The sequence below is a fragment of the Schistocerca cancellata genome, chromosome 2, assembly GCF_023864275.1.
Source record: "Schistocerca cancellata isolate TAMUIC-IGC-003103 chromosome 2, iqSchCanc2.1, whole genome shotgun sequence".
In the NCBI taxonomy this organism is placed as follows: domain Eukaryota; kingdom Metazoa; phylum Arthropoda; class Insecta; order Orthoptera; family Acrididae; genus Schistocerca; species Schistocerca cancellata.
In genome coordinates this window covers 52,452,902-52,476,741 of record NC_064627.1, presented here as the reverse complement: position 1 = coordinate 52,476,741, position 23,840 = coordinate 52,452,902, and the positions used below count along the sequence as shown (strand labels likewise).

The window sequence follows — 23,840 nt, the reverse complement described above, 5'->3', positions numbered from 1 at the left end:
TATTTGAAAATATTTGTATGAGGGAAGCAGTTCTGGAAGCTTTTTATGCAAATTATGCCAAAAGGAATATCTTCTCTGCTATTCACAGTTTTAATTTTGACTTTGGCCCATGGGCTGTCCTAATTTTGACAGGTGTGTATTCTTCACAAGAAAAGGAATCCAAGGGGAAGGGGGCAGGGGTGGGGGAAGGATCCAGAAATGTTTCTCTTCAGCATGGTAGAAGATGCACTGTGTCTTTTAAGGACCTGAGCACTTAGACTGATGCCCGTGATTACTACAGTCTTCAGTCACTTAACAGAGCCTGTAACAGTTAGTTTGTTTATTCTCTTCATAATTTGCCACAAGAAATGATACTGTAGTGAAATGGAGCACTTTATTCAAGTGTAGTTGGTATCAAAAGCCAATCCAACAATTGTGACTGTTTGTGACCCCCCCCCCCCCTCAATATAATGATATGCCTTCTTTGAACAAGGCAACATCAATTTCTTTGCCAGGTCATTGAAATTACTGTGCTTGTGCCTTGCAGCTACAATATTATTCAATGATTTACCATGCCATGAAGGGGGGAAATGTATAATTTGTACTACTGATATTGAAATTCAGATACTACTGGGATGGAAAATGGTAGTACAGCACACAAGATAAGTGACTGCTCATGTAACTATGGAAATATTTGTCATAACTTATGTAGTGAATTGGCAGGAGCCAGTTCACGGGGTTTGGAGGAAGCTGAAATGCACGCGTTAAAGCTGGCTGGCGTGAGGTCTGGAACAGTTAAGGGAAATTATAGTAGCAAATAAAGTACGAAGCTCTTGGAATACTTAACTTTAATCCACAATTGGAGAACATCTCTCGTTACTGTAAAGGCTTCACAATAATAATTATCAAATGCTATGGCGCCTTGCTAGGTCGTAGCAAATGACGTAGCTGAAGGCTATGCTAACTATCGTCTCGGCAAATGAGAGCGTATTTGTCAATGTAGCTTCGCTAGCAAGTTGGCTGTACAACTGGGGCGAGTGCTAGTACGTCTCACTAGACCTGCCGTGTCGCGGCGCTCGGTCTGCCATCACTGACAGTGGCAACACGCGGGTCCGTCGTATACTAGCGGACCGCGGCCGATTTAAAAGCTACCACCTAGCAAGTGTGGTGTCTGGCGGTGACACCACAACTTATTAGTGAACAACTGTTTCTATCCTGAGTTGTGTCATTACGGCATTATAAGTTCCATCAGAATTGATCAACACAGTGGCAGCAGATGACCAGTTTACAACAGACAGGTTCTGACACACTACTGAAAAGCCAAGGAGGGCAGTGCACCTGCAAATTCACACAGTAATGTTTTGAGCAGTGAAAGAAATGAATTTAGGTACATGTGGATTCAGTTAAGTCTTATATTGAAAATAGTCACTATAAATTGAAACATATTTTCTGAAGTGCACAAAAGTTACACCATCTGTCTTATTTCTTATGTACCTCACTTCATATACAACATTTTCTAACTGTGTGTAAGATCACACATGCAGGAAACTGGTCTAATCTGCCACCAAGTTGATCAGCTTCAATAAAAGTTGTCACAGCATAAGGATACTGTCATGCAGTAACACAATGAGAAATATATCAACAAAAATAATCAATTTTTGAAAATGTAATTCTATAGATAAATAAATATACTCGCTAAGTGGTGATAGGAGAATACAGTTATTAAGTTATTGAAGTTTGCAAGCTTTTGGAGCCAGTGAATTATTCTTCTGGCAGGAGGGTTAAAGGGGATGGAAGAGAGGTGAAAGGAAAGGATTGGTGAAGTTTAGGAAAAGGGATGGATTTTGGAAAAGTTGCCCAGAACCCCAGGTCAGGAGAGACTTATTAAATGGGATGAGAAAGTATCTCGTGACACAGTGCTCTGTGTGACATTTTTGAACTCTTCCCTTTTTCTAAACCTTACCAATCCTTTTTCTTCTCCCCTCTTCCTTTCCCTTCAACTCTTTTGCTTGAAGGAGGAGACACTGGCTCTAAAAGCTTGCAAACTTTAATACATTTATACATGTGTTCTCGTGCTGTCACTTCATGAGTATATTTTTTATCTATACGCTTACACTATGAGAAAGAGTTCCTTAGTCATGTGAATAGCCTTATTTCTTTTGCAGTAATGTAGAGTATCTCTTAAACCAAATTTAACCCTTTTCAGTTTGAAGGTGCTAATTTTCTATGCAGTGGTGTGCCCTTTGTATTGATATGTCATACATAATTTTTACTCATTTAAAGCATTCCATATTTTTAGCACTTGTCATGTACTGGTTGCCATATACCTGTCCATACTTCACTACCCCCTTTGATACAAATGCTTCTGCGACTTCTGTGGTGTGTTTTCATTTTAATTCTTCATAGCTGATGTGTTAAGTAAATGCAGGTAAAATACTCATGCTTATTACCAAATACAAAAATGATGTATTTGAGTAAAAGCCACAATTTCAGTACATGAGATACAGAGAACCACTATTAGCAGTTTCATAGATTAAAAATTAAAATATCCCACATTTAGAATGTAGTAATACATGAAATTAAATCCACTACTAGAAATCACCAAACCATAGTTGTTCAGTGGATAAGAGTCATGTGATTAATTTGTTTAGTATTTAATTGTCTCAGTCTTTACATTTTCAACTCCTCATTATAATATTTTTCTTTTCAGCTCCAAACATGAGCCATTCCAAGTCAATTTAACAGCTGCATGTAATTTTGGCTGTGAGTGTCGCATGAATGATGTTGAACCTGTATGTGGCAATAATGGGCTGACATATTTCAGTCCTTGCCATGCTGGATGTACTGCATTCTCATCCAGATCAAACTACACTAATTGTGCCTGTAAGTATGTGACATACAGAATGGGAAAAAATCCTTAAAATATGTAAATGTACCACTTTTTTTCATGTATTTTCACAAGTAGTTAAACTGATATTGAGTCTTTTGGTTTTCCTGTTGCATTGCCTACTGTGTTTCACTTGTCCCTCCCTGATTGATTTTTCAGTTAATCTGTGAATAATCCTGTTTTTTTGCAACCCTTCCCTGTTCCCAGATGAAGGAACTGTTATTCTGGAAGCTAATATTTGTGTCACATTTTGTTCATAGCAATATCTGTAACAATAAATTGTTTCTTATTTTATCTTTTTTCTGTTAAATTTGGCTGTACATTTTTGGTAGTTACCCTTTCCATTTATGTTATAAGTCACGTACATGTTTGTAAGTTAAAATTTTACTTACTTTGGTGAACATCACTTACAGTGAGGATGCAGGCTATAGTTTTGACTAGCACACATTAGTGTTCATTGCCATGCAGTTCCCTTATTTGGAATAAGGTGATATGAGATCATCTCATCTGCTTATTTTCAGCTGTAGCTATAAACAGAGAAACAGACAACATACTTGTTTCAGTTTACTTAGGGGCACCCAGTTATGTCTACATTGAAAATATCATTACAGAAATGAAAATAAAAGCTTGTCATCTCAGAAAACTGCGGTATAATCTGTATGCTACAATTTACAAAATGCTGAGACATGCAGTGATTTTTCAAATAATTATTTGGTGATAATGTAGTGATGGGTATGAAAGCAAACAATAATTTGTGGCCTAAAAATATTTCAGAGAATATCCATTAATCATAAAGTCTGTAGTATATAACTTAGTACCGTATTTACTCGAATCTAAGTCACACTTTTTTTCCGGTTTTTGTAATCCAAAAAACCGCCTGCAGCTTAGAATCGAGTGCAAAGCAAGCGGAAGTTCTGAAAAATGTTGATAGGTGCCGCCACAACTGACTTCTGCCGTCGAATGTATGTAGCGCTACACAGGCATTCTTTGTACGCGCCAAAACCTCTGCGTCAGTAAATAAAATTAAAAAAAAAATTGGAAGACGAGTTTTTTTCTCTGCCCGAGTTTCGACCACTGCTTTTTCATACATTATCCAACGAAGTAAAAACAAATTCTGTATTTTTCATCTTCGAATTTCAATGTACTACGAAAATCCGACTGGTAATACTGGGATTTTTGTCAATATGGCTAACTCTACGTTCTGAATTTTTTCCTACCTGTGAGAAGAGATGGTTGCTACTAGGAACCTGATGAAATGTGAATCACATGCAGTATTCTCTTCACCATAAGAATAATACGAATATAAACATTTTGCCATGTATTCTTTCGTGTTTGCTTCTATCTCATTTAAATCCTGTCTGCCAAATAAACTACGAAACTAGAGTGAGACAACAGCAAACGCGGAAGAATATACGTATCGTGTCATATTTATATTCGTATTACTCTTATGCCTAATAGTGATACAGTCAGAAATGAAGCACGGCAACTGACTAGATTTTTAAATCTAAGATGACTAATTTCTGTGCAGAATTTGATGTACTAAAGAAGCGGCAGCAAAGAGTTTCAAACGGAGAAAACTTTTCGCCAAACTCTCATTCAGAACATGTTCTATCATACGCAGTCTATTATTTGGTTCTTGTTGATCATTATCAAAGAAAGCAGCAGTGTAAGTAACAACAAATAGCAGTCTCTTGCCATTGTTTCGCTAATGAGACGATTCCTCTCTTTTTTTAATTGTAGGCGGCAGTAGCGCGCACAAAAGCAAGCCATGCCGCGAGCAGCGACAGGCCGTAAACATGCACTATCGAATGCGTCAGACAATGCATGACACAGTATAGTAATGCATTTTCAGCTTAGAGTGACTGACGTAAACACCTATAACATAGAAAACGGCACTTATCAGATCAAAGCAAAATAAGCAATCGATTCAAACCAGACGAAGCACGTGAAAAAGGAAGGGTATCCGTATAAATACGGATGGAGTGCCTGACGCATAGCAATGGCTACCTGGTAAAGCTTAACTGCTAAGCTTTCGACTCGAACCAAACTACTGTAGCTGTATCGTCATTCATTCGACCTAAATTGTGTCTCATATTACAATGGACCAACTTTGTTTCGATTTGGAGGTGCGGCCTAAAACTTTTCTCTCCTCTTGAATTTCTAGTCTCAAATTTCAGGTGCGGCTTAGATTTGGGAATTTTTTTTTCCTTTATTTTGAGTCTCATTTTTCAGGTGTGGCTTAGATTCGAGTGCGGCATAGATTCGAGTAAATACGGTAGTCTCTTTGTGGTGGTATCAGAGCTCTTTGTGGCAAGTGTCGACAGCAGATCGACTATTGAGAGTCTGCCTAAACTACTGCGAAGCTGAGTGATATCTTGTTTGACTCAGTCTGTTTTTTCTTGCCATTGTGAATTACAAAGTTTGTGGTAGTGTATCATAATGAAATACATTTTGTTATGTAACGTGTTCGTGTGTCTTTGTATTCACCAGTTTAGTATCTCGCTCCCACATCTTCATCATCATTGACCACTGTCGTAAAGACATGCTCTATATTTCTGCTATGTTTTTATGAGGTCATGTTTCACTATCTTAGAACATATATACTTATTAAGATTTTAACTTTCTCTGATTCTTCAGAACCAAAATTGAAAGAACATAGTTCTGTGCTAAAAGTCACTATCATAGTGAAAAAGGAATAACTTTTCTATTCTCTATGTAAATGATGAGACCATAATGAACTATAATTCCTATCAGATTATTTATATGTTTTAAGACATTTGGTACAGAAATCAAACTAGCTGATACAGTAATTTGAGTTGAGAGGACAACATTCATATTGTGAACCACAGTATGTGGTATACGTTAAAGCACTAGGCTGGTATTCGAAAGGAAGAAACTTCAAACTCTTGAGCTGATTTATGTTTTCTCCAAATCAGTTAAGGTGATGGTCAGGGTGGTTCCTTTAAAAATGATGATTTCATTCCTGATCCTAGTGCCTTCTGAGTCATGCTGCATCTCTAGTACTCGTGTTGTCTACAGGGTGTCAAATTCATAAATTTCTCTTCCTTCCTTCATTTCATACTATGAGTGTATATTATTATCATTTCTTGGGGTTTCTCTAAATCACATACGTCAAAATCAGCAGCACAGTTATAGTAAATCTTTTCCAGTACTGCCCTTCTCATAATGCAATGTGGATAAAAACCACTACTACTACACTTATATATTTTTGTTTTTCACAACACAGTAAAAAACATTAATACTTGTAATAATTGACAGAAGATGACTGTCGTTTTACATACCATGCCACTGAAACAGCTAGCAATGTTCCTAAACACACACAAATATAAAAATACGGCTGAATACAAAGCTTTTTAAATTTCTGTGTCAAGCTAGAGACCAGGATGAACAACAGGAAAAAGAATTTTTTAAAAAATCTGTGACACAGGAGTATTTTTAAATTGGAATATGTGACTGCCATGTTGTAGTTACATTTAATGTTTTCTTGTAATTAACGTTCTGTTTACTGCAGTGCTTAAAATCACACAACTGCTTCCAGTTTATTGTATCCACTTAAATTTTAGAATTATCTGTAATTTACATTGAATCTTTATTTTATTATTTTCATCATGGCAGCAACACCAGCAACCATTATGAAACTGTCTCGAATGAATAACAGCCCACAGTTGCACTAATCATGTTTATTCAAAACCTTGACCATAAACATAATTAGTGCAACTGTGAGCTGTTTTTCATTCAAGACATTCCTTGTTGTTGGCAGTTTTTGCTTCTAACTAAACACTATGAGTTGTCTTGACCACAATTTTATTATTTAAGTGTGTGGTCAAGATAACTGAAAGTGTTGAAAGTGCACCTACTGCCGCCTTGTCTCAAAATGCTCTTATGCAAATTGCAGCCTTTGCTTATCAGGCATCACCAATGTGTCTGAAACAAGTAATTCTTTTAGTCCCCCACAAGTCTGATTGTCAGAGAAGTGGCTTATAAGTTACATCGTATGGTGTGAATTAGATATAAACAAGCATTTTGTAATAAAATTTTTATTATTTAAAATGCATTCAAATTAAGATGTTTGGTTATTTTTCTACATAATCATCCATCTTACTGAAGCATTTTTACCACTGTCCTTATCAACGTTTGATGTCATTTCAAAGAATGAATGGACTGACACCAACTACGCACAAGCTGTTGCACCTCTAGTTGGCCATGAAGCGTTCTCCACAAAGGTGTCTTTTGAGTGGCCTAAACTTGTGGAAGTAACATGATAAGTCTGAGGTGTAGGCTTTAATAGGGCAGTCAAGGTCAAATCTGTCATCGTTTGTTGAGTTACTGTTGCAGTGCGATGGCTGACGATCTACTTTTTAAATGTTTTCTGTGTGGTAGGCAGCTCTGGCTGACAATAACACAGTAGCAGGCAGCATCGATGGTCTGATGTTTACCAGAACACTTCGGTGATGTCCATGACCTTATGAGGATACAACTGGATCTTTAATTGCACTGGTCTCCCTTTCCTCCTCCTCCCTAACTCCATACTGTGTTCTTGGTTTTGGGGATGTAGTGAGAGCCTGAAGTGTCATCTCAAGTAACTGTTTTTGTGGTCATCAGTCATTTGACTGACCACCATGACTTCTTCTGTTGTGGCAACCTCTTCATCTGAGAGCAACTCTTGCACCGTACGTCCTCAATTATTTGTTTCCAATGTGTGTCTTTCCCTGCAGTGTTCACTCTATAGCTTCCTCTGGTACCACGGAAGTTATTCCCTAATTTCTTAACAGGTACTATTATATCACCTCACCTCATCTTTTTGTCATAGTTTTCCATATGTTACTTTCTTCACTAATACAGGGAGAACCTCATCATTCCTTATCTTATAAGTGCACTTGATTTTCAGTATCCTATAGAACAACATCTCAGAGTCTTCAGTTCTATTTTTTTCTTGTTTTGCCATATTCCATGAATCACTGCCATATAATGCTGTGCACCAGACGTGCATTCTCATAGATCCCTTCCTCAAATTAAGGCCAAAGTTTGATAGCAGCTACCTTCTCATAAACAGGAATGTCATCTTCGCCCATGCAAGTCTGCTTGTTATGCACTGCTTGCTTCATCATCATGTGTTAACGTTGGTTCATAGATAATAGAATTGGTTATCACTTCACATATTTCATGGTCCCCAGTTTTGATACTAAGTTTATCGTGTATATTATTTCTTCCACTCCTCAGTACTTTCATACTTTGTTGAGTTGCTTTCAATCCATATTCTGTGCTCAACAGACTGTTTGTTCAACATATGTCCCCTAATTTTCCTCACTTACAATGAGGATAGCAATGTTATCAGCATATCTTGTCATTGATATTCTTTCACTTTGAATTTTATTGCCACACTTGAATCTATCTTTTATTTCCACAACAATTTCATCAATATGCAAACTGAACAGTAGGGCCAAATGATTGCATATGTGTCTTACATCCATTTTAATCTGAGCTCTTCATTCTTAGACTTGCATTCTTATTGTTCCTTCTTGGTTCTTATACGTATTATATATTGCCTGTCTTTCCCTGTAGCTTACACATATTTTTCTGAAAATTTTGACTGTTGCGCACCATATTACATTATCATAATGTTTTTTTTTTTACCAATTAAGTATCATCATCTTCCTCATACCTCGTGAGAAATGTGCACAAAATTGCAATATGCATAGCTTTCTGTTCTTTATCTAGTAACTTTGGAACCCAATAAGCTGATACTTTATGAAATTCCAATCCACTCCATGTTATTGTCCTCACACTTCCATATTTTATTTGAACTTTCTGAGAAATTTAAGCACAGCTAAATGCCTACCATCTGCAACAGGTTCACTCATAGCCTGTGTGTTCTGTATCATGTGGTTGGTACAGGAATGGTGCAAAATAGGGCCTATTTTTAGCAAGCTGTCATACTTTCTCCAACTACTTAGAACAACCTTCCACATGGGCCCATAAAAGTGTTCTTTCCACAGACTATGATAGTAAACAGCAATGAATTTAAGCAGCATTAACATCCTCATTCATGAGAAACTTTATTATGATGCCTTGTGCAACAGCAGAGTGCACATCACTCTTGCTGACTGCAGTAGCCACTGTATGCGGGGAGAATAAGGCATCACAAGATCGGCTTTCTCCTCCAGATGAGCCTCGTCACATGGTTTTAGAAGTTGGAACACATGGCACTTGGGGTGCACACTTGAAAAAGGCTTCTTCATATGTGATACAGATTTATTATGTACCCAACCTTTACATTTACTGATCACATTCCAGAAAATAAATCACACCAGAACTTATGTATGAGGGCTGTTCAGTAAAGAATGATCATAACTTTTTTGATACCTTCACTCATGCTAATAATATTAATGGTCCTTCTCAAAATAGTCTCATGTAGATGTGATGAGCTTGTCCCAGCCTGACAAGTTGGAAACCACATTCTAAAAGGTGTTTCAGAATAACCTCTGCAGCCTTCACTACTGCTTCTGATGATGGACGGTGCCTCCCACGAATGTGCTTTAGCTCAGGAAATGCTGAAAAGTTACATGGGAATAAACTGGGTGTATAAGGAGGGTAGGGGATGCACATCATTTTTTTTTTTTCAAGATTTTCAGTAGCAATATTTGCAATATGCAGCTGTGCATTATCTTGGTGCAGCATTCAGCCTGTTTCTTTTGTACCTCATACAGACTTGCAAAATTTTCAGGATATCCCCATATTATTGTCCAGTTATTGATGTGTGTGCAGATACAACATGCAGGTAAACCATGCCGTGAATATAAAAAAATGAGATGATCATAACTTTCCCGGCAGAAGCAACCACTTTTGCTTGTTTAAGGGTTGGTGTTGGAGATTTCCACAGTGAGGACGATGGAGATTTCAGCACTGAAGGTTGCTGTTTGCTCTCAGGATCAAAATGATGTAGCCAAGTTTCATTAGCAGCCTTTGAAAGAAACTGCAGATCTTCCTCTAACATAAACTTCAACTGCATACGGATCTGTACATAAATGTTCTTTTGTTTGGGATCAGCACTCTTGAAACCCACTATGCACAAATATGTCTCCTGTAAATTTTCTGTCACCAAATTGTGGGTGGCACCCAATGAAGTTTTCAGTACTTCAGTATGTGTTAATATTTAATTAGTTTATTCTCTCTCACAATGACAGCAGCAGCCTTGATGTTTTCTTCCATAAGATCAGTAACTGGAGCTCCAGGTCCACCTTCCTTTGAAACGGATTGTCTACCCTCTTTAAAAAATTAAACCTTCTTCAAGCTGTGCTATAGGGCGAACAGTTTCTCCGTAGACCTCCTATAATATCGCATAGGCCTCAGCTGAATATTTGTTGAGACAAAAGCAGAATTTCAGAGATGCATATTGTTCATTGTCTGTCACATCTCTTGTTGCAGTAGGCGATACTGAACATGTCTCAGCTTGCCCACCTCTCACAGGAGGGAACTGGGAGTACCAATAATGAAACTACTATGGCATGTTTGTTACACACTAAGCTAACAGAAAATCAAGAGATTAAATTCCAGCTTGAGAAATTCTGCCCGTAAAAAAAATAATGATCATTCTTTATCGAACAGCCCTTGTAATTTACGTATTAAGAACAATTTAAACAGCACCTTATATTGTAATTTTTTGAATTATTAAAGAATAAAAAGGTGTTGACAACAATGCTAATTTATTCTGGCATTTAAGTTTTTTGAAGTAGTTATTAATTGATTTATCAAATATGTTTCAGGCATCCACGGAAACTTCAGCCTGCTGACTGGATCGGGTCCACAAGCGGCTGAGTTTGCAGAAGTTACAGTTGTTCCTGTAGCAACTGCTGGACCCTGTAATTCCCCCTGTAGAACAATTTTTCCATTTCTTATACTACTTTTCTTCATGACCTTCATAGTTGCTGTTACCCAGATGCCACTGTTAATGATAGTACTAAGGTAAGCAACTGAAAAAGGTTTATTTGGTGATAGATATTTTACTGTGTAGTCTGTGATGCATTTGTAATTATCGTACTGCTTCACCACTTGACATTAGATCAGACTGTCATATTAAAACTGATTAAAGCTCTTTGGAATAGACACTAAATCATGTCTGTTTCTTGCAGAATGACATTTTTAACATTTTATTATTTATGTACATTTTACAGTGCATATGATAAACAATTTTTCTATAATGTGGCAGATTCAGTGTGACCTTCACTGAACTGTTTTATTTCCTGTATGAAAAATATTCTCTGTGTTCATGAATATTTGTGGAATCTGTAACCTCCAGACATTATGAAATCAACAATACATAATTGAGACCGTAAAGGGATAAGGATAGCATACATGTAGGTCCAGCAAAGAGATAGCATAAGTGTAGACCCATCATCAAATTCTCTTGTGTGACTGGAAAGGTCATATTAGATCACACTCAGTAATCAGACAGTCTGGAAATGTGGCAGCAAGTGTAGTATGCCTTGTAAGTATCAGAGAGCATAATAAGTTCAGTGTGAGCAGAATGATTGGTTGTTGGGAAAATAGTTTCCTCACCCTGTATCATTTTAGTTTGCAAAAATTGTGGTCTTAAGAGAGTGACAGAGATTAACTATACAAAAGGAGAATGAGTAAGTTGATCATCTAAAGTGAGCACTGCATAAGACAAATGACATCTTATTAGCATGACTATAACCTGGCCATACAGCTTTATCCATAGGACTGAATCTGGTTAGTAGTAGACTGGATTTAGAACATGCTACAATATCAGTGAGTCATAGTTGGAATCAGTTAACTGATACAAATATTAGGAAGTCACAATTTATATGCATGTGTAATTGAATGATCACATAGACGGAATTATATAGATAAGGCAGGTGGAACATGTCAGTTTATTGGCAGGATAGTGGGAAAATGCAGTCTGTCTACAAAGGGGCTGCTTACAAAACGCTTGTGTGTCCCATCATAGAATATTGCTCAAGTGTTGGGACCCATCTCAAGTAAGAATGAATGAACTGTAGGGACCGCAAGGAAAAATGTAGACTAATAACAAGGTGTACAGAGATATTTAAGCAGTTCTTCCCACATACTGGTTGATTCAGCTGCCCATACCTACGGGATTTGTGCAGTCCACAACACTCTCAAAAGACCAAATGCGAGATTTTCATATTCTCTCGCTTCCTACATGCAAACTCTTTGTCCTATAGAATAAAATAAATGAGACCCTTTCATAGGGAATTTAATGTAGTTCAATTTTGTTTTGGAATAAGTTTTCACTGAGGCTATGATTTTTTAGTTATTGAAGAAAAACTTATTTGAAGGTCACTTTTATACCATTTCTTGAATACTTTGAATACTGTGGCCTGTAACAAAAACGTACAAAATATAACTACATTAAATTTCCTACAGAAAGGTCATATTCATTTTTTTCTGTAGGACTAATAGTTAGTATGTACTGAGCTAGAGAACATGAAAATCTTGCAATTGGTACATACACAACAAAACAAGATTCATGGAATATCCATGCTTCCCAAACCTTTCAACTTTTAAATTCTTTGCTGTACAAGAAAGTATATTATACAGTACTCTACTAAATCTGTATCACTATCACTATAACAAAAAAACTTGTCATGAATTAATTATTTCCTGTAAACGGTATTTTTATTTAGTTTTGTGTTACTGCATGCTATTGTGTAACAAACTTGTTGTCACATTGTGTAGCACTGCAAGATAACTGAATTACCATTATTCTTTTCTTTCAGATCTGTGGGTGAGGAGGAACGGTCCTTTGCGTTGGGTATGCAATTTGTCATATTTCGACTCTTTGGCTACATACCAGCTCCTATCTTGTTTGGTAACTTAATTGATTCCACATGCCTTCTTTGGAAAAGTGAATGTGGAGAGAAAGGTGGACGTTGCCTCTTGTACGATATTGAACAGTTTCGCTTTAGGTATGTACCTTCACAGTATTTCATAGAGAAACTTGGTTGTGTACCAAACTGTTATGTGTAGTACATTAATACATTGAGAACATAGATTAAACATTTATACTGAAGAATGGGTTATTGCATTGTAGGATGTGAATGTATTATGGTTATTCATTTTTAAACAGTGAAGTGTTTGATATTATCCATTACCACTTGTATACTGAATTCTGTGAGAGTGGAATGCAGTTTTAGATGCAATTATAAAACCTGCAACAAGTTGGTGAAAATATAAATGTAAAAAGTGAAAAAGAAGCAGTTAAAATCAGAACTGGAAAAATTAAAACAGCATACAGGAAAGGTGTTAATTAAAGAATTACAATACAGCAGTAAAAACAGAGGTGATATATGGCTCAGAAACACTACTTTCATTTGGATGCAAAATGGCATTAAAAGATCGGGAAAAGTATTAGGCCTAATCAAGATCAAAGATGTAAATTGGTTTCTCAGACCAAATAAGGAATATACTCTTTCTGCCCTAAAATAATAGATGAGATTAGGGAAAGATGTGCTACACTCTGTGGACATGTAAAGAGAACAAAAGAAGACAGAATAACAAAGAAGATCCACAAAATGGGAAAACAGACTAAGAAAGTGGGAGGGGAGGTAAGACAAAATAGGGCTTAGAAGAAATGCACACTGAACAGGAGACATACTGAACAGTTACAAATTCAGTTTAGAGGTAAAGAAATTATGGTAAGATAAAACAAACAGAAAAACAACTAGTGTGAAATGGGGAAAAAAGCTCATTCTGAAAAAAATCAAAGAAACTTGGAGGGGAATGAAGTAAAAGAGAAATAAATACTTCTTTTGACATAGTCCTTAGCTGGTTGGTAATGAAATAAATAAAAAATGCAACAAGTTGCCTTCGCTATTTTTTGTTTATTTAAAAATCATAACTAGAGTGAATAACCACTTTTATGCATATAGCTGATTGCTAATTGTGTTCCGTGTTCACGCAGTGGGAAAGCATGAGCTAGTTGGTAAAGTTCTGTATTGGTGAAAGTTTCAGCCATCTGAGTAATTATCCACTAGAAACTAGTTATCGTATTTATTTGGGGGAAAAAGTGGCTGGTTGTAGTTATTACAGCCATATATAAAAATGTTAATTCTTGTGTCATAATATATCACACATTGTGCAGGAGTTCCTAACCTATAGAAAATTTACATGTATATGAATAACTTGTTTGCCTTAGCTTGTAATTACTACCGCTGGGTAATGAGAGAGATAAAACAAAGCCCATCTCAAGGTCATTTATGTTACAAGGAACATAATTTTAGATTTATCACAATATTGGTTACTGACATTTTTAATAGCAGACAGCTGTGCATAAAATAGTATGCTTCTAAAATTAAAAATAGTGCTGTCAAGCATACAATATTTGTGGGAGTCGTGTAGTCCATCTTCTCCATTAGATAACTTCCAGGTTATTGAATGGACTTCTTGTCATTCTGTGCCCATCTAAAGACTGTAGGAACCTATGACTTTATGCAAGATAACAAAGTTTGACATTTTAACACCAGCATCAAAACAAGTGGAGCTCATATTAAATCTATATAAAAAAAATTTAGATCTTTCTGTTTTACTTTAGGGTGTATCATTATCAGTTTTAACAGTCTCTCATACTTGACAGATCTGTTTCCAGACTCTGTTTCATACAACATTTTTTTGTGTCCGTACTTCATTGTATGTGAAAGTTACCAACACTACTACAGATAATTTCAAATGGAATAGAATTTATTTCAACTTTTAAACTTTTATGTTTTGTTGTACCTGAGTACACTTAACATACTTTTGACTGCTGTTACCTTTTAATATTTTCATCAAATCTGGGATAAGGAAAGTAATACATTTGTTAAAAATTTTTAAAGCTATTTAAATGTAACTATTTCCTAATGAACACTTGAATTAAGCTATTGAATTTATGCCGTGTTGCATAACTTTATAGCAAGAATGTTTTGTTTACTCTGGTGTTGTGTGCACCACAGCTGAATGACACTTTAGTGCAGCCATTACATCATAGTTTTGACAAGTAAGAACAATAAAAGTGCCAGCAAAATGTTACAAACTGAAAATTACATTTGTCAACAATATTAATAAGCAAAATTTTCCTGTGAATGATGGCTGCAAATTTTGATAGGAATCATGCAAGCATACTTTATTTTTATGAAAGATGTTTTTCTTAGTAGTAAAAAATTGATTAATTGAAAACTGATATTATAATTCAAAGTAAAAAACTGAAAGTATCTTAAACTTGGAATATATTTTAGTTGTTGTGTAGTTAAAATGAGTAAACAAACATCCATAAAATTTTGTTTCTGCATAGTGCATTTATTGGCAAATAACATTCCATAGGCACTGCTTATAAAAAAGATTCTATGTTTGCAGGTATGTGGGTATATGTGCCGGAATTAAAATACTGGCATTAGCCCTCTTTATTGTTGATTGGTGGTTGGTGCGGAGGAGGCGACAATTGGAAGAGCAAGCTGTAATGACAGTTAATGATCTCGTTGGTTCAATCATTAGCCTTGACAAATGTAAGTAATGCTTCTTTATAGCTGTCAGTTTAAAACTGCAGGTACATTAAGTATAACTCCTTATAAAGCCACTGTAGTGAGCACATTATTTCCTGCATGTAACATATTATACGCTATACAATAAAATTTGGCACAAAATTATGGTACTTAAATGTGAGAGGGAGAAAGGCAGAGCAGGAGGAAATGGATTTAGGAAAAAATCCAAAGAGGAGAAAAAGATAAAGATCCATAAAGAACATTTATTAATATGATATTGGATTGTACTGCAAGGGAAAATTAACTTCTGTTTTTGATCTGGTATCAGGCCTTTTCAAAATGAATACTGCTGAAAATTTTCTTATACTGACAATACAGAAATAGTATTTTCGGCTTTTACTGTTGCATGTAAGGAAAAAGAAACATGTTATAGAAAAGATTTATGTACATGTGTTAATGGAGTTATAAAATGATAGGAAGACAATTGAAACCACAGCACAAAATGTAACACAGAAAAAATTTTCTTTTCTTAAAATCCTATATCATGATGCCTCCAGCCCCATAGAGAGAACTATTGTTCAAATACGCTGTTCCACTACATGCACAACAGGTATAACATAATAATAATTTTATGACTGTGACTTGCCTTATAAATTTTTATTCATGTTTATCCAAAGTATGTGAACTGTAGTTGCTTACATTTCATTAACATAATTTAATCATTGTGAAATTTCAGTGTTTGAGGAACGTCCCGCCACAAGCCAAACAGATGTGAAGACCCTCACAGTGACTACATCGTACCCAGCATCTGAACAACCAACGCCTTCATCGGACTCATCAGTTGAACCTGTTGAGCAGCGACTGGTGCCGGTGATTCCACCGCCCTCTGAACTGCAAAAGCTTGAGGGTCCGCCTGAATCGGTCCAGTCACCTTCCTCTGATCCAGTCTGTGATGATGTGTCGTGTGTACCATCTGTGACTAAAAGTGAGAAATGGGATCACAGTAAAGATAGTCCTGCCGGTGTAGGAGTTTAATGAAAATTGCTGCCTTAGAAACATGGTTAACTCATCCGTGATGAGTGTGATATTTATTTATATAGATGGACTTTCCACATGCAGCTGACTTATTTCAGATTACTGCTGCAGCAGCATAAAAGACTTATTTTATTACACAGAGGCATGTGTAGAAGGTAGATGCATCAAGCTTTATTTTCTGTAGTTAAGCCTGTCGTATTGGCTGTATGTTCCTTGCACATACTGGAGTTTCCTGTGATGCTGGTGTGTCAGAAATGACGAATGGTGTGTGAAAGAGATTTTAATTTTGTAACTTATTTAATTCCTGCCTTATGAACATAAAAACTGTTACAGTGAAATGTGAATGCATAAATGAGCATTGTGGGGATCCAAGACTCGCAGCATATGAAATAACTGCTGATTCCAAGACACTGGTATTGTTATCTTGCACATCCAAGTTGCTTCCAGTTTAAGCTCTGTGCTGAAAATAGCATGGCTAAAGTAGTTACAATGATGACAGCTTAAAGCTGTGATACGTTGATATGTATTAAACAAATTATTTATTATTAATAATCATTTTTCAGTTAAATGACAATGTAAAATTGATGAAAAGGTACATTGATTTGTTGTAAGTGATATAATTAAGGGTGTGTTTCATCAATAAATGTCTGTGATTGAATGAAATTTCTATAATTTGTTGATCTCAAAACATGTAAGTCAATTCCAAATCTTGAGAAAATTATGCTGTGAAGTGCTGTGAGATCACTGAAAAGTAAGACAGAAATGTGAATAATGTGAATGTCAATAGTTTTCTAAAAAATAAAATAGAAAATCTTGTTACTATTTATAATTTTATAAAAATGATATAAAGGCATATATTTATATGCCATATTGTATGTATGTAATTGTAAAATACGTTATTATATAATTCATAATTGTGACACGTGAAACAATGTGAGTCAACAGTTTTCATATTTTCTTTCTATGTTTCTTACTCTTTTAATTGCAGATTTTTTTTTTAGCAATTTATATGAGGCTGTATTTTAGACTCAATATTTTTAATATCCAAAATTATTTTAAATACTTTTTAATTCCTAAATAATTTTGATGCAAGCTCAAAAATATATTTTGCATAGCATTAACAATGGCATTGTATACATTTTTACAAACCTCTTAACAATCAATGGACATCAGAATTTCCTAATGTTGTCTTTAGTTTTTTTAACACACAAATTGGCACAATGATACAATTAATTAATCAAGTGCAACTGCTTATTAGTTGCTATGGGAGAATGTTAAATTGTATTTCTGCATCCAATTCCGCTGTCCGTCACTAGAGAGGCAAGTGTCCAAAGCTGATTCATTACAATAGTTTTAATTTGCTTTTCTGAAACTTTTGCATGCATCTTGCTTCTCCTTCCCTGACTGTAGCACACTTTCATAATAAAATGCATAGTCATAATTAAATTCAGTTTCTCATACTGCTGAGATAGGCTTTCTTTTCCTGTGGTTGAAAGGAGAGATAAAATTTGTGACAACTACTGAAGCAGTTAATTTCTCTTTCCATGTGACTTTTTATATGTAATTCTTCAGTGATTTAGTATAAGCTTTTCCTCATGCAATTAATTTTGATGATATTAAAAGTTATCAGTACATTGTAAATCAATGATGTGTGGTATTTTTATTATTTGTGTTGAAATAATATAACAGACATTTTTGTCACTTAATATCAGAATTGACTTCAGTATTAGATACTGCAGAGGGTCCAACTTGCATGTGAAGAAGTAAGAATTGCGTATGAAATTGTTATTGTTATTACTGTTTGTAATAAAGCTGTTTGTTTGAAGGAAAATTCATAACTTTGGAAGGAAGAAAGGTGAAATGTTCGGAATCCTTTTTGACTGTTTTGTAATAACTGTTAATTAAAATATGTCGCAAACAAGCACAAAATTTACTTTCCTTTTGATTGCAGTCCATGTTCAGTCCTGTGCTTTGATAAAATTATTATCTAGATAATGCTTTTTGTTGTTATTTTATGCAATGGTACAGAACAAACTGTAATCATTTCTTATAGTAATCAGTCAAAGACTAAAATAGGTTAGTTTTATCTCTTTTAACACACTGTGTTCTCCACAGATGAGACTCCAATGTGTACTGCTATAGTCAGCACTTCATTTATGTTCCTTTTTTTAATCTGTTCCTTATTGTGGTCTAAATTCATTGTACTCCATCTGTTTTGTCAAATGCAGCAGATATTTGTTACAACCCAGTTGACAAGTTTCTCTTAACTCTGGCTGTCGATAGCCCAGTTCATTGCGTCAAGTATTTCTTAAGCTTTAAGTTTGATATGTGCATGTGAATCACCCGGGTGAGGTGTAGGAAGGGTATTTTATTCAATTTTAGTTCTCTCCATGTCTTACCTGTTATTATCTTGTCAATGTATTTGTTATTGAAGAAGTGAACTTTGCATGCAAGTCTTGTAGAGAAATCAGATTCCTCACCTTCTTCACTGAATTGTTAATACACTTTAGTTGAGTGAATTTTTTCCATTTAATTTAATGGGACAATGGCTGCAGGAACAAGGCATTAGAAAGTATTAAAGTTATCTCTGACTTATTAAGTAAAATCAAAATACCTTGGTACTGGCTTTCCATATCCAGCAATAATTCAGTGAATTGGGTGATGAACTATATGCTGATTGTAATGGAATTAAAGACATGCATTTTTAAGTCTTTTATAGTTGCTCTACAATAACAAATTGTTCCAGGGCAAGTGATAAGACCGTGAATGAAACCACAGTCACCCAAAGTGATATACATACAACTGAACCTGGGGGAAAGAGAGAGAGAGAGAGAGATTAATATATTCTGCCAGCAACTGGTGGTCAGATACTGCATTTTTATAACATGGATGAACATACAAAATTTACAGAAAATCTTAATATTATGGAAAAAAGTTCAGTATGTTTAGGGAAGAAAGGACAGAACATACAAACTATAGGAAAAAAAGTACTCATACTCTTAAATTTATGAGCCTGTACAGGGATTAATGTGGTGTGGTTGTCACGAAGTGGAGTGGAACAGTCTGTTCCTGGGATACGAATGCAGTTCTTCAAAAGAAGATACTGCCTACTAGGAAAAAAAGTACTGGTAAGTACGGAAATACAATGTGTATTTGAGATAGCAGTCAATAGAAACAGGGGCAACAAGTGGGGGCATGAGAGCAGATAGTAGGAAAAGACAGGAAAATGCAACACATGGTAGGAACTAAGTAACAAGAAATCAGAGAAAAGTAAAGGTCAAAAAAAGGAAAAGAAAAGGTGCATATGAACAATAATCAGGGAATGTGGATGACTTAAGTATATTAATATGAAAAAGGAATAGACAAAAGTAGGGAGAGACAAAATTAGATTTGTTTCATTTCATTGTCTCACAGTTGCATTATCTGTTCCACAAATTATATTGTTTTCTGATTATTAACTATCTAGCATGACTATTACATCTCATAATTTGTGCGTGTCTGTGGCAACTGTCTCATTATTTGTGTACCAGAGTCAGGCTCACTAATGTTCTGTTAACATATAAAGGTAACTTCTCTCTTCCGATAAGGTAGCATCATGATACATATTTGCACTTATTGCACACCATTTTTAGACTCTTAACAATCATTTTTAGAGGTGCACAACATATTTTTGGTGAAGTAATGTGCCCATTGAAGGTTAATTGATTTGATACATTCCTCTCCCTTGCAGAACTATCACATGTCTTTCTTGGAAGCAAGGCTATATAATATTATTTTTTTCATACCACCCATCCCCCACTTCGTTCATGTCCCCTTTCTTTTCTTGACATGTAACAGTATTTCTATGTTTCAACACTTAATATTGCAATACCACTGCATTGCAATGCTGTCCAAACATATTTTCTTGGTAAATTTAAAACTTGGATTACAATACTTCTGGGGTCTGATGGGAAATGGCACTATGTGAACACAGAAATCAGATACTGTCTGTTGGTGTGAGAATATGTATTTTGAAAACTTATTTCTTTGGTGAATGTGCAAACAATTGTGGTTTTGGTGACATACTGTGGGGAACTTTGTAGCATTAGGAATTCTGCACACCACAGTGTATATTTTGAGGTAAGAAGTAATGTTGGCCTGTCAAGGAGGCTGTCGGTGTTTTTCATGACACAGACAGCAGATACAGTTTCAAACACTTTCACCTGTGCAAAATAATTAAAGTGAAGTACACAGTAATGCCACAAGACACAGCATGAATTCCGAAATGAGAAATAATAGATCAAATAAAAAGAAGAAAAGAGAAAGCTGGCAACATACAGAATTCACCTAAGTGTAGAGAACCTGAATCTCATTGTCCAATCTAAATGGGATTTTTTATAGTATAAATCTAGTTCCATTTTAATGCTTCTCTCACAACTCATGAGAATTTAATTATTACAAAATAAAGCAGCTATGATACTGTTCACTAACTGCTGTTGCACTCTCAATGTGACACCGCCACAACCCGCCGCCACCACCGCCACCACCACCATCAGCACCACCATACTGGACTCGTATTTAGGAGGACAGCACTTCTAATTTCTACCCAGTCATCAAGATTTAGGTTTTCCATGATTTCCCCAAATTCCATAAGGTAAAAGACTGGCCATGGTTCCATTGAAAAAACAGCTGATTTCCTTCTTCATCCTTTCCCAATCCAAGCTCATGACCCATCTCTAATGAATTCATCTTTGACAAGATGTTTAACCACAATTTTTCTTCTGTTATTATTATTATTATTATTATTATTTGCATATGGACCATGTTGGATCCCACAGTGCTTTTAGAATTGTTTTTGTGATCTTCCACATGGCTCCCATTGTCTCTTATGAGATATTTTCGTTTATTCAGTCCGTTTGGTTGCAGCCTTGTTGCTGGGGTGTTTCCATAAAATTTCAGCCTTCATTTCATAATGTATGCTGGCAAGTTTAACAGTTTCTTAATTACTTAATGGGATTTCAGCCTGTTTCATCCTCTTTTTCTTATGGGCCACGATTTTCCTCAAAATGCTTCATTCTTTCTTCAGGATGTTTTCCAGATTGTCTTTTATGCTGAGAATTAAAGTTTCATTTGTGTATAGAGCTTGAGGTTTCATCACCATGTTGTAGGGTCCAACCTCTGTTTACATGAAGATTGTCTTCCTGTTGTAGACGTCAGGCATTCTCCCATATACTCTCTTGAGTTTCTGTGTTGGACTCACCAAGCTTCCTCTTCTAGTCCTGTTGGTTCAGTGATCTCACAGAGATGTTTGAAGTGTCTGACCCTCTCAATTTGCCTGTACCTTGTTTTTAATTTCTGAAAGTTCAATTCAGTGCAAATTCACTGGGGTTTTCCAAAGAGATTCATGGGCCAGCTTTTTAAGCACATTCTTTGAGAGCTTCTTATTTGTTTGATTTCTGTGGTTTCACAGTCTGTAATATCACTAAATTGTTGTGAAAGCCAAGCAAGAGATCCTAATATCATTTTTTGTTTGTTTAGCTTCCAGAGATTTTGGATTTTAATTCTTTCCCTCATTTCATAATGACTTTATCAAGGATCAGATTGAAGACAAGTGATGACAGTCCATCTCCTTGGAGAACACTGGCTTTAATTTCAGGGAGCTCTGAAATTACTCCCATAAATTCTACTTTTGACTTTGTGTCTTTGAGTGTTTGCTTGATGAGGTTTACTGTCTTTGTATCTAATTTGTACCCTTCTAGGCTGTCAAAATAATACTAGTAATTCAACATCTTGATCAGTCAGAAGTTGAACTTGTTCATTTTCAACCGTTTCTTGTAGCTTATAATACTATCAACAACATAGGAAAAGATACATTGCCACTCACTGTGAAGATGACAAATTGAGTTGCAACTCTGACTGGCCTGAGCTGACGGAGATGGCGGTAATTTGTGTGTGAAGTGTGCTTGCTTGTGTGAATGAATGTGTGTGTGTTTCCTTTTCTGAAGAAGGCTCTGACTGAAAGCTTATGTGTAAGTGTCTTTTTGTTGTCTGTCTGGAACTCAGTATTTCATGTTTACAGTGGATAGCAATCTTTCTTTTCCTATATTGTTGATATTCCAACCTGGAGTTTCCATTATAATTCTATCAGTTATTGCCACCAACATATTATTGTACTAATAAAAAATTAATAATAATAATAACAATAATAATAATAACAGTAACAATAATAATAATCTCATAGTTATTAATATCTGGGCAAATGTATTACAGAAGCATTGAATGGAAGAGCCAGAAAAATGGAAATGGCTTTTCAAATCACACTAAATGTTTAAAACCAAAAGTGGTTTTCTGTAGTTAGAAATAATTAATCATTACAACTCCACCATAAAACCAGTGTTTTTATGGAACCAAGTGTCTTAGCTTCACTGAGATATGTTTAGTAGTCAAATCAGAAAAAAAATAAAGAAAGATCTTACACAATATACTGGGTCAAAACTATTACAACAATCTCATACTAAAACAGAAAAAAAGGTCAGAGACAATTTGCTGACAGAGATATCAGTTTTATGGCTATAAAAGAAGAATGAATGAATGAATGAATAAATAAATGATTGCCCAATGTATCTTCAGTCTCTGTTGACTTGAAACCAAAAACATAAATACCATGGTACATGAATGTTTAAAAATACAAAAAGGAAATAGGTATACAATCAAAATACATGCCAAGTCGATCCATCTTCATAACAGCTGTAGTGATGGTAGGGACATACAAAGATGAGAAATAAAGAAGTGGTCAGATGAATGGTGTCGTAGACACAGTGCATGGATGAAAACATGCAGCAAAAATGGAAAAATAATAAGTGACCAAAGCTGTTGTAATAGTTGTAAGCTTATCATGGTCATTAGATGTTGGCCAATAAATAAATAAATAAAAGTAATAATATTAATTAATAATTATTAATAAATAAGTAATAATTATTAATAAATAAATAATAATAATGATTATTGTTTTATAACAGTCCCCCGTCTTCTGCTTTACGGCTGACTATCTTCTCTCGTTTCCTCAGGTGTTTGTAGTGATACATGTTCATAAGACTTAAATTTGATTGGGAAATTGTTGCATCTCAGATGGTTGCAAAATTGTCTCACAATCATTTTTATGTTGAAACACTTTTTTTCCTTTTTATAACATATATATATTAATTGTTGTCTCCCAGAACTTATTTGCATTCATTACTGGTCCCTTCTCACATATTTAATATCAGAATCTTGAAAGCAGATGATGATGATAGTGACAATAACATAGCATCTAAAGAAAGCTTTGTTTGATGTCAACAAATAAAAAGTATCAAACCGGTGAAGTAAACTACATAAAACATTTACATCCACAAGGACTATATGCTTCAGTCAGCGCAGTTGCTACACCACTCAAAGTTGTTTTT

General features: G+C 35.3%; 1 protein-coding gene across 2 annotated transcripts in view; it reads left to right on the top strand.

The window, feature by feature from the left end:
• The window catches only part of LOC126161328 (solute carrier organic anion transporter family member 5A1), a 547,181-nt gene extending 526,263 nt beyond the window's left edge, over positions 1-20,918 (top strand). For both annotated transcript variants that reach the window (XM_049917083.1, XM_049917082.1), the window contains exons 14-18: positions 2,690-2,862; positions 10,651-10,849; positions 12,649-12,837; positions 15,260-15,408; positions 16,121-20,918. In XM_049917083.1, the coding sequence (XP_049773040.1) occupies positions 2,690-2,862; positions 10,651-10,849; positions 12,649-12,837; positions 15,260-15,408; positions 16,121-16,419 (1,009 nt within the window). In that variant the 3' untranslated portion in view covers positions 16,420-20,918. The remainder of the gene's footprint in view (positions 1-2,689; positions 2,863-10,650; positions 10,850-12,648; positions 12,838-15,259; positions 15,409-16,120) is intronic.
• Positions 20,919-23,840: the final 2,922 nt, after the last annotated feature.